The sequence below is a fragment of the Choloepus didactylus genome, chromosome 18 (genome assembly GCF_015220235.1).
Source record: "Choloepus didactylus isolate mChoDid1 chromosome 18, mChoDid1.pri, whole genome shotgun sequence".
Classification (NCBI taxonomy): domain Eukaryota; kingdom Metazoa; phylum Chordata; class Mammalia; order Pilosa; family Megalonychidae; genus Choloepus; species Choloepus didactylus.
Genome location: NC_051324.1, coordinates 57109568 through 57122065, shown reverse-complemented (window position 1 = coordinate 57122065; position 12498 = coordinate 57109568). Strand labels below are relative to the sequence as shown.

At 35.1% G+C, this 12498-nt stretch overlaps 1 protein-coding gene across 1 annotated transcript in view; it reads left to right on the top strand.

Moving 5' to 3' along the window:
* Nucleotides 1–12498, top strand: part of TANC2 (tetratricopeptide repeat, ankyrin repeat and coiled-coil containing 2) — a 553793-nt gene that overhangs the window by 389238 nt on the left and 152057 nt on the right. The window contains 1 exon segment of the mRNA XM_037807876.1: nt 5106–5231. Within this exon segment, the coding sequence (XP_037663804.1) occupies nt 5106–5231 (126 nt within the window).

The window sequence follows — 12498 nt, the reverse complement described above, 5'->3', positions numbered from 1 at the left end:
GAGGGGTACATAACTCCAAGCCACCACAGCTGATTCTACCTTTTATACCAAATAAAGCTAGAGTGTAATCTCCCAGGTTATAGTGCAGGAAATGGCTTTCCTCTGCCTTTATAGATGCAGTACTAAAGGAAATCAGCTAGCCTGTTCTTGAAGCAATACTTGTCAGAGCTTTCTGCCAAGCTCTGACATTGGCCCTCTTTTAATGAATAATTTAATAAGCTTTTTAAAGTATCTCTTGTATGCCAGACATAGTGCTGTTACTGAGAATAGGTGAATAAGACATAGTACCTGCCCATGTGGAGCTCAGTCTACTGCAGCCTAAGTGTATACCCAAGTACAAAGATCAACAGATGTATTAGTTTGCTATTAGTACAATAATGCTATGTAATGAAAATGCAGTAACTTAAAACAATCATTTATTCTCACTGATGCATCTCAGTTGGCCTTGGGTTGATCTAGGCTTAGTTTGGTTAGTCTTGGCTCCGAGCTGGAAGTTGGCTATAGGTCTGCCCCATTGTCTCTCATATTGCTTGGATCTGTGAGTTAGCTGGACACATTCTCTTATGGTAACGGCAGAAGCAAAAAAAAAAAGACAAGCCCAGTAACACAAGCACATTTTAAACTTTTCTTTGTATCATATATGCTAATTCACCACTAGTCAAAAGGAGTCAAATGGCCAACCCCAAAATCAAGTTCAAGGAATAACTGCTAAGTAGGATACAATTGTAATGGGGAGAACGCAAAGACAGACAAAAAGCATGGATACAAGAAGAGGTAAAAAATTGGGACCAGTAACTCAATTTACCACAGGTAAATCTTGGAAAGCACCAGATTGAGATATTCACTAGCTCTCTTCATCTTTTTATTGGACCATTATGACCAGATAAAAGACCTAACTTACTGAAGGATTGTCTCAGCATTTTTTTTTGTAAGCTACTACTATGCCTTTGCAAGGGGAAACTGTGCTGTCGTTGTGCCTTAAGCATTGAGAACTTAGGTTTGAAAGCTTCATTGTAACATTAAAGTTCTTTAATTGAGTATTTTGGGGGAGACACTATAAAGTAAGAGATTTCTCCATTTTGGGGGGGGTGAAAAGCTAGCTACTTTTATAGTCTACGTGTTGGGGATGAACTTCTGATAGTTCATGTAATTTGTTGGCACTGGAGAAGCACAAGGAAAAAGAGCAAAGTCATTACCTTCCCTTATTCCCAATATCATCACCAAATATTTTTACCATACCCCACCAACTACTATCAAAATTTCAGCAGCTTCTGATCTAGGAAAGATCTGTTACAACAGTTTCTGGTCATTGTGAGCCCTTTGTGCCTTGGCAGCAGAAGAATGCTTTTAGAGGTGGCTTCTGCATAGAATCAACTATGAGTCTTCTTGATCAACTGACTTATTTCAGTTGACATAATGGTACAGCCTCTGTTTGGAATTAATGACCATTTTCAGAGCTGCTGTAGAACTCATATAGGTTAGACTTTATATCCTTAAGAAAACTGGGATATCCTAGTGATTAATGTTTTATAACTGTTCAGTAGAGTTAAAGGGAATATTTATGCTTAGAATATTCAGGGAGGGAAGTAAGATGATACTTTATAGGCCTAATATGGGAGAGGCTGAAAAGTACCCATAATGATTTTTGGCAAGAAATAGGGATCTTATCCCTCCAGGCCCAAGAAGCCCATGAACTTCTCTTAAAGAAATTGATATGATTTCTTTATTGTTATACTTTCTGATTTTCTTATTCCCCTCTAAAATCAGAAAGAATCATGCAACAAAAGCATGTTGCATGCTATCTGGCACATTATAAGTGTTCAATAAATGTTCATTCCCCTTAATTCCCTTCTTTTCACCTTATTAATAAAATTTTTTAAAAAGCTTGTACAGTCTTCTTTTGGGTATTAGCAGAAGACACATCTAAACCATCAACAGAAAGAAAGGATAAATGGTGAGAAGTAGAAAGAACCATATTACTAATAACAGAACTGTAAAAAGTTGCAATATGATGTCTTAGGAGATTGTGTATTCCTGCCCTTTGACTTGTTCAAGCATAAGCTAGACAGCCACCTAGAAAGGGAAAAAAAGAGTTGAGCATTAGACAGGTGTTGGATGGGACAACTTGAAGGTCCGTTCCATTCCTGTGATTCTAATCAAATATTCTCTTGAATGCCATTTGCTATATTCTTTAGTAAATTGGCTCTTGCTTTCTCATGTCTCTTCTTTCCTATAGACTGATTAGAAACAATAGTAAAGATATTGTGTTATAATACAGTGCTGGCATTTTCTATTAACAATTTTGTAATATTTGTTGAATGAATAAATTAGCGAATGAATGAATGAGTAAATATCAGCTCCCAAAGTCAATCACCATAAACAACTTATTTTTGAGGTTGGAGATTAAGTTTACTTACTATAATGCTTGTTGAGTTATGCTGAGAGAATTCTAGGCTTTCTTCTTCTGCTTCTTAGTTTTTATGAAAGAGCTCATTTACAATAAAGTATTAAGTAATGTTCATATAGTTGGTGGCAAAATTGGAGTATAAAGTCTTTCAGCAAATGACCATGTTATGTTCTATAAATCTCAACACATGATACAGTTTCTCACAAACGGAAGTACTCCCCAGCAACCATAAAAAGGTAATCTTAGGGTTTTTCCCCCTCACCTACTTAAACCAGTACTAGTGATAAGTTGGTAACTAAGATTTTTCAGGCAATAAAACAGATACTCCAGTATTTCACAGAACTTGATATATTCATGTAAAATGAATTTTGAATTTTTACTCATAACTTTCAGGAGATCAGAAGAAGCCTCTTTAGTTTCTTTTGGTAACATAAAGAAACTTCCCTTTTGTTGCTTTCATTGCAGCTTTCATGATCCTGGAATTCAGAAACAAAATGGTATTTTAAGCTGGTGGGCTGGAAGTTTGTCTGTTTTTCATCTTAAATCTCAAATCATCTTTACCATTATCTGTCCACTTTGTGAAGTGAGGTTTTTTATTTGTTTAGTTTGCTTATTTCTCTCTTTGACCATTTGAAAAGGAGATGTAATACATCTCTGTTTAAGGTTGTAGAACCTCTTAACAAGTACACATGTGGATGTCCTATGTTAAAATAGCAAGTGAAATGAAGGTTTAATTAAAAAAAAACACTAGTATGGTTTTTAAAAGCATAAAATGAATGTACTATGTGTGTTATATATTATACATATGTAATTTGTATATAATGCATAATGTACATCTTTGGTTTTCAAGTAAAAAGCAACTTTTTAGTTTTTACCTAACTCAGTAATTGTCCATTTGTATTTGCTTTTACTTATTTAAAAATAATTTTGAGTAGTTACATGTAGGATTCTAATTAGTATTCTCAACATTATTTTTGGAGAGTTGCATCACTAAATGTGCAGTTATATAACAGATACCATTAGATTTGTGGCATTACAAACCAGGCATCTTTTATGAGGAAAGATTTAACAGGCATATATATACAGCTATTTCTTCATTCCTGTAAATGACAGGAAACAAAATTAGCAAGGAGAAACAATGTAATTCAACCACAAGGGCAGCAACTGGATGTGTGGAAGAAGGTCATTGTTGTGTCTTTCCCTGGCTGCCAAGTGATTATACGATAAACGCTCCCTCTAGGGTAGGTCTTAGTTTCCTCACCAGTTAAATGATAATAATTGAAAGGTGAAGGGAATGTATAACTCTTGCACTTGTTCTCTCTTATTCTTCTCTCTTCCCCTCCCTCTCTTCTATTTTCTCCATCTCTTCTTTCTCTTTTCAGCTCAAAGAGCACTTTGTGACCCCTTTTTTTTTCTTTTTTTTTTCTTTTTTTTTTTTTTTTGGTCATTTAACGTAATCTGCCTTATATTCTTGTTTGTGTCTTATTTTGACTGGGGTTTTGGACAATACTTCATTCACTGGAGCTCAGCAGCTGAAGAATTTTATTAATCTCTAGGAATTTTGTTAATCTCTAAATATTTATATAACAAGAAAGAATGATCTTAATTTGCTTCCTCTCACCCACTCAAAACAGTCACAAGAGGTAAACTGGCAACTAAGCCACATAGGGCACCTAGAACAGTGGCTGGTGCATAGCAAGCACTCAGTAAATAATTATCATTGAATGAAATAACCCTCAGCACAGTATCTTACATAATTGGCAATAAATTGAGTTGATTTAGTTAACAATTTACAAGTTCTAAATAATCACTTTCTGATCGTTTTTTTTTTTTTTCTCTTTGTTAAAAACTGTTTTATCTTCAGTGCACCATAATTTTTTTGTTTGTTTTTTGTTTTATTTAGTTTACACCATCATTTTTTTATTTCTTCACATTTGGTCCATTGTGAGTAGCCCAGTGGCTCTTTGTATATAGCAATACCACTATCCATTTTCTTTTTTCTGGCATTTTTCTATTTTGTGGCTGGTTAGTGGGTAAAGGGTTTATGGATGAGATAGGAGGTCTTTATTACCTGACTCTCTTCAAAATGCAATAAAATTGTTTTGGAATTCATGGATGTTGGCAGTCCCTAAATGCTGTTTGGCAATCTCTGTCCAGTGTCTCAGGTACCTACCTTTCCAATCTTTATGTTTTCATATTTCAGAATGTTTTCCTATTTCACTCTTTACCATGAAGGAAAATGTTGATAATAGAGCTTCATGTTTTTCTCATAGCCCAATATTATTTTGGAAAGGTTTTCCACTGAGGATGTTTTTGTGTCTTATTCTATAAGTAGAATTAAAAGAATAAAAATAATTTTTGCTGTCAGGTAAATGTGTGACCCACATACATGTAAAATAACTAAATTTTTATTGAATAAAGATTTCATTTCTAAAGAGTACTTGTATTATGTTTGCCAACTTATTGCTAGTACCCCCCATGAGTTCAGGCAGTGAATAGTAATGAAGGAGCTGAAGACAACTCTTGACTTATTTCCCTGACACATGTCCTAGACACTGATGAGGATTTTTTATTCAGGAAACTCGTGGTAAAGTGTATCCGCTGGAGTAAGCCCTGATCCCAAAGTATGGGAGACAGATACTAACTGAAAGATGTTTTCTAAACTTACATATTCTAACTAAACTCTTTGTCTTGTCAGCTACCAGCTCTGCTCACTTGGAGGACCTTGCTTACCTGGATGAGCAGAGACACACACCTTTGAGAACTTCGCTTCGAATGCCAAGACAGAGCATGGGAGGTGCTCGCACACAACAGGATTTAAGAGGTTAGAATCACAGGAGGGCTTTAGGAAAGCCTGGGGACAAATGGAAATGGTCAAAAAGCAAAAAAGTTCCTTTTTTTCCAACTTCACACTATTTAAGCCTGCCTTAAAAAGTGAGATGATCTAGTTTAGCATATAACTAATTCCTTTATGCTGAATCTAAAGGAGAAAGATAAACACAGATATATGGCACTGATTATAGAAAGACATTCTAATTACCAATAACTGGGAACATTGACTCCTTGAAATCCTAAAGAAAATAATTATAAAGGGCTGATGGTGATAGGGAAAATAATCTTTCTAAGATACTGGGTTTCAAAAGTGATCGTCTACCAACTTTAGCCATAGGCATGTTGTAGATGAACTTGGGGACGATAATCATGTGTTTAGCTAGAGAATTTCTTTCATTTTCATTCTAGTGGCCATTTCTAGTGACATGCAGAACAATTTGCTGGAGTTTCAGTCATCATCCAAACAACAAATCCTTTTCCCACTCGGGCATTTTTCCCCTTTCCGCTCTTTGTGGCACACTAGCTGCTTCTATAAGGAGGAATGTGACCCTTTCAGACTTTCATTTTGTTATAACCTCAGTCTAGCTAAGGGACCTGTTATTGGTATCTCTGCTTGTGCCTCATGTTTACTCAAAGTGAACCAAACTATCCCGGAAAACTTTAACAGATGGTCTGCTTTCTCTTGTATTTAGCAATTCATAGCTCTACTACATCAAGTTTATTTTTTATTTTATCTTATAGGTTCTCTTACCTTTCTGTTGCCCTCTTCTTCCTCGTGTCTCCCAGACCTTTTTCTAGACAGTACAGTGCCACATGCATAACTCCCAAAGGAAGAGATTCATGCATGTTTACTATGTACTCTAGAAGTCATTACGCTGAGTTTTCCAATGATGGTTAGGCAAGTGGAGCATAAAATAATTGATTGTATTGTAACAATTGCCATCAACAGTAGTGAGTTGATGGCCTTAGCTAAGTAGTTTTAGTTCTAAATCCTTCTTCCATTTGCCATATACCAATTGCTTGATATATGTGACTGTGTATTTCCAGTCCAGAAACTGGAATTATGTCAAACACTAATGCTGGTAGATTAATTATATACAAAGCCTGAGTAGATTTGTCAAAAGACCAAATCAATGGTTTGTGTCAAGGCCAGGATGCAAAACCATAATATAGGAGATTGGATGCAACTGCTGATCTACACAGGCCTTCAGAGTTGGTGAAAATGTGCCACACTGGCATCACTTTGCATCTCATTACTGAAAAAATCTGATGTTAGTTTTATTGTCTTCTTTGCTAGTCATTGAATCATGGATGCTATGCTATGTGGAAACCATAATTAATTGACAAGACTTCACTTGTATATATTTTTGAGAACTCGTCTTGATGAGTTCCATTAATACATGGTAGCATGCCTGCTTCTAGTATCTAGAGATTTAGTAAGGTCTTTGACACATGCATTCTAGTGAGCTTGATGTTTATTCACAGATTTCAATTGTATCTAGAATACAACAAAGATCTTGTCCATTGTGTTAACTTCACCTAATCATTCAGTAAAACAATAAAAGTACATCCAAGGATTTTTCCAAAGCATACCTAAGTCTTTAGGAAGCTCTCTGCCTGAAGAAGGCATTCCTAATAATACTTGCAGATAACGTCGCAATTTGTTTGCATTAATATTTATAGCTGAAGTTTGTCCATTAATGAAGGTGTTACAATATTAGTGTTTCAATTCCTTGAGGTGTCTTTATTTTTTAAGAGCTTTCTGTTTAGCAGCCTAAATAGTTAAGTTACAACATGCCATCCAGTTGGGTGCATTGATCCATAAGAGATGAAGTGTTTGCTTAGCAGTATTTTAGCCTTATAAAATAAGCACATTTTATATTTATTTTCACCCATGGAAAATAATCTTTCCTAAAAAGTAAATCTTCTCTTGATTATTGTTTACAGATAAATTGTAAGGCTTATATGACTTAAAACACATTAACAAGAAAAGCAAGCAAACTTGGACATACTGATTTTTCCATGTTTTTCTAGAGCTTCTTGCCAAGCCTGTATAATTTATGACTATTATATCCAAAACACTATACTTTATTGTAGAAATATAATCAGAATTATTTCCCCAGCATTTTTTAAATCACATTATAATTTCTAATTTTATTTAAAGTTACACACAAATTACAGTCCAGTCATATTTCAGTTTTACATTTTTTTCCTTTTTCTGATTATGGTTGGAGAAGTAAAATTTTACCCAGAAAAAAAAGTAATGAAGTGATTTAAAACCTTCTTTTAGTATGCATTAAGGTCTGTTTTTCTACATTAGAGTAGAGGTATATTTTCCTTCATTTTACACTATTATTTCAAACAAGCCCTATGAAATAGTTTTTTGTTTTGTTTTGTTTTGTTTTTAATCACAAATCTGGTTTTAGATGACCCCAGGTCTTCAGAGAAGGCAGTTAATGGTCATGTACACGGTAGTGTACCCAGTGGATACTGTTTACAGACCAACTGACTCCAAATATAAAGACTGTCAAATAATAGTCCATGGCTCTTTCAATTAGTGATATGAATGAAGCAGGTGTGGTTAAGACCAGGGCAAGCCAGGCCAAAGGGTAAAGGTTGAAACTGATTGTGTTTTAAAACTTCAACTTTCATATGAGACCAAGGGAATAGATATCTATTTGGTACAGGATCTAAGTTTTCTAAACGGTACAACTCTACAGTCGATTTGTTCAAACACCACAATTGCATGGAACTTTGAATAGGAAGTGAGATACAGTAGGTTAGTATAGGCTGGAGTGAAATAATGACACATCCTAGAGTAATTTGGGCAGATAATAAAAAATATATTTACAGCCTCCCCCTCCCCAGCCCCGAGGATCTGGGGGAAGGTGCGGATGTGTTGGACATCCTCACCTGGACTGGTGTTGATGTTGTCACAAACATTGGGACTGGCGGTTTGATGTGCTGTGCCCTTGAGCATGGGACTTGCCCTTATGAAGCTCATTACCACAAAGGAGAGTCTAAAGTTGTATGTAATGGTGCCTAAGAGTCTCCCCCTGAGTACCTCTTTGTTGCTCAGATGTGGCCCTCTCTCTCTCTAACTGAGCCATCTCGACAGGTGAACTCGCTGCCCTCCCCCCTACGTGGGACCCAACTCCCAGGGATGTAAATCTCCCTGGCAACGCAGAGTATGACTCCTAGGGATGAATGCGGACCCGGCATCGTGGGACTGAGAGTATCTTCTTGACCAAAAGGGGGATGCAAAATGAGACGAAGTAGTTTCAGTGGCTGAGAGATTCCAAATGGAGTCGAGAGGTCACTCTGGTGGACATTCTTATGCACTATATAGATAACACCTCTTAGGCTTTAATGTATTGGAATAGCTAGAAGTAAATACCTGAAACTACCAAACTCCAACCCAGCAGTCTGGACTTCTGAAGACAATTATATAATAATGTAGATTACAAGGGGTGACAGTGTGATTGTGAAGACCTTGTGGATCACACCCCCTTTATCTAGTGTGTGGATGAGTGGAGGAATGGGGATAAAAACTAAAGGACAAATGGGGTGGGATGGGGGGATGATTTGGGTGTTCTTTTTTCACTTTTATTTTTTATTCTTGTTCTGGTTCTTTCTGATGTAAGGAAAATGTTCAGAGATAGATTGTGGTGATGAACGCATAACTATGTTATCATACTGTGGACAGTGGATTGTATATCATGGATGATTGTATGGTGTGTGAATGTATTTCAATAAAACTGAATTTAATTAAAAAAAAAAAAAAAAAAGATTGACTGGGGGATCACCTCTTCCAGGAAGCTCTCTCTAACTGCTGCATCACTCTGCTTGTATCCTACTCTTGTTTCTCAAACTTAACACTTACCATGCTGTGTTGAAATGATACGTTTTTTATTTTCTCTCTATTTAGACTGAGTTTATTGACCATGTTTTGCTTGTGTGTGTGTAAAATATGATCTACATTGGAAAAAAAAAAATAGTCCATGGCTCTATGTCTAAAGAGCATTTGATTTGACAAGATTTATCGGAGCTTCATACAGGCAGAGTCTTATGCTGTTCTAATTTAGAGCAGTGGTTCTCAATTTTTTTTGGTCCCAGGACCCCTTCACACTCTTAAAAATTATTAAGTACCTCAAAAAGCTTTTATTTATATGGGTTATATCTGTTGATATTTACCATATTAGAAATTAAAACTTAGCTATTGTTAAAATACCTATTTACTCATTTAATGAAAATTGCTCGTCGACATATCATTAATGTAGGCTCTGGAAATTCCCATTGTACACTTGTGAGAGAATGAGAATGAAAAAAAAGGCAAATAACCTCTTGGTATTATGAAAATAGTTTTGACTTCACAGACCACCTGAAAGTGTCTCAAGAACCCTGAGAGATCCCCAGACCACACTTTAAGAACCACTGGTCTAAAGGAATATCGTTACAATTAAAGATAACTTTCATGTCTTCAAGAATCGTGGAGTCTTTTTACAGAAATGAAAAAAAAAAATGTAGTTTGAGAATTGGTTAGAAGTTGCTCATGAGAACATGGTTTAACAGTACAGGCTGTATTCATTTAACAGTTGCCTCAGTAGTAACGGCAATTGTTTGATCGTAGTGGTAATCTATTGACTGCTGAAGCAGAAGTTGCTGAGGTAACATCTGAGCTAGGATTCAGACTCCTAAGTGGGGTATTAACACTAACATTTGCTTCATTAGTAAAAAGTCTTTTTCTTGAATTCTTAAGACAGCTGTTTGGAACAACTGTTCTCCTGAAATTGATGTTTTCAGAGACCTAATCCAACAACGGGGAGAATGTCACATAAATGCACCATCCAGGAGTCTTTTGCAGCATGTTAATAAATTCCTACCTGTCAACCATCGAGAACTTGAACTCTAATGATAAATAATTACAGAAAGTTATATCCTAGTACATAGTATAGCTCGCTAACCGCAAGTGCCTTTTCTAGTCCGAAATCCTAATGTCCTTTGGCAGAAACTAATTTGAAACCTTATTAAAGTTTTTAGCTCAAGTTTCTAAGCTTATTTTGAGGTCCCTATCTTTTTTTTTTTTTTAAATTACCATTATGTTAATGTGGAACCATGCTAGAAATTTATCCACATGAACCTCTCCCTCATTCTAACCATCTTAATGAAAATTCTTATTCCACACAGAAAGACTGAAACTAAGTTTGCTGCCTATTAAAAGGAAAGAAGAGGTGGTTGGTTTTTATGCATAAATGTAATAAATCTTACTGGGGAATATATAGGAAGTAGTGGAAGTTCAAATACACAAAGCAAAACATAGCACAGTGACTGAGTACTACCTACTTATGGTAAATTAACAACAAATTATTAGTGATAAGACCCTAAACTTCCTGTTATTAAATTATAATCCCGCTATTCTGCTTAAAGAGATTACACACATTGCTAATTAAAACTTCATTTCTCAATATATTTTGGCTTCCTTGGGACTTTTACTAAATCACATTACATAAAATGGCCAGTCGTAGTCATCAGGTTTAGTTTATACCTGCTTTAATAAATTCTAGGTTGGAGGGTGAATGTGCAAATGGTGGTCTGGTTCATTGGCAGAATTTATGTGAAACTGACCCTGCCACAGTTAACCTGGCTTTGTCAAAGCAATGAATTGATTTTTATGAAATAAAACCAATACTTTACAACATTTATGAGTCCCTTACTTTTCAAAAACAAAGAATCCTTTGGGAAGATGACTGAGATGTATGTCATGAAGTGAAATACTCTTGCATTAGCTCCTGAGTCACGCATCCCTGAGGTTGCTTCATCATCTTGATCATTGCTTGGCTGGCTGTCACATTTACAAGAGAATTTTTCCAACTCTCTCTTCCATCTCATTGTTCATTTTTTTGCTTTTACAAATAAGAGTAAATTTCTTTCTTCTTAGATAAATTCAAAATCCAGAGATAAGTTTACATGCATATAACAGGCTGTATTAACGGTTAGACGGTTAGATTGTAACTGTTAGTTGTATGAAGTGGTTCCCTTCACCCCCAGCCAGCTCTTTTTGAAAAGACCTTAAAATTTGAATACATGGTACTCAAACTGGATATCTTTGAATGTCTGCTGGAAACCAGTTTATGCTTATTGAGTAGTCTGACAATGATGGTTTTTAGCAGATCACTACTTGTTAAAGTAGCTCCAGATAGGTACACAGAACTGATTTTTATATAAACCAGCCTTATTTAGTAAAATCCATCTTATAGTTTGAAAACCCAAACAGTAGCAAAAACACAACAGATTTCCCCTGCACAGCCAATACTAAATGGAGAGATAACAAAAAAGGTTCTCTAAACCACATAATCTTCTAACAGGTACATATTGACCTCTAGGATTAAATAACAATCTATTTAAAAGCTATAGAATAACATGAAAGAAATTCTAATCATGACATCTAATTGCAAGAATGAATCACTAAAAGTATTTTTAAATACATTAAGTGCAGTTAAAAAAAATTAAACCGTTTTGATGTTTTGATCTAAATTGCATTCGAAGAATCAGCTCCCCAGTTAATCTTTTTATCATTATTTTTCCCCAAAGTTGCTAAATCTTTTAAAGTAATCATAATACCAATAAATTTATGTAGATAACACTTTGAAAAACATTTTAAAAATCATTAAAATGATCTGAGCTTTTCCATCTTGCTGTATATAAAAGACTTTTAAATTTTTAATATTTTTTTAAATTTCCCCAAACACTAATAAAATTACAAAACTGGAGAATTTCATATGTAGGACCATAGCTGTTCCATCACTGTTCACTTAAAAATGTTTACTCTTAAATTTCAAGTAATCAAAAGTGCCAGCTTTGATACACCCATAAAAATAAGTATTGTGTCTCACCTTCAAGGCCAACAATATAATAGCACAAAAAAAGTTGACATAGTTATATAATTATTTTATCAGATGTTTCGTATATTAAAGCCTTACTTTATATTTTCCCTACAATTTGAAGTGTGAGGAAGCATGTAAAAAGTGGAAGCCTTTGGAGGAGTTGGGTCTTCCCTATTCTTTTACTATTTTCCAAAGATCTTTGTTCCTATCCTGAAAATTCCACTCAGCAATGAGTCCAAAAGATTTTTATCAACAAATGCTTTCCTATAAGACCAATGTCAGAAAGCTGAAATTTAATATGCAAGTCACTGGCAAGATTCAAAATATGATTTTTCAGAGCAAAATAAGCCTTTCCCATTTCTGGTCCCCATATTA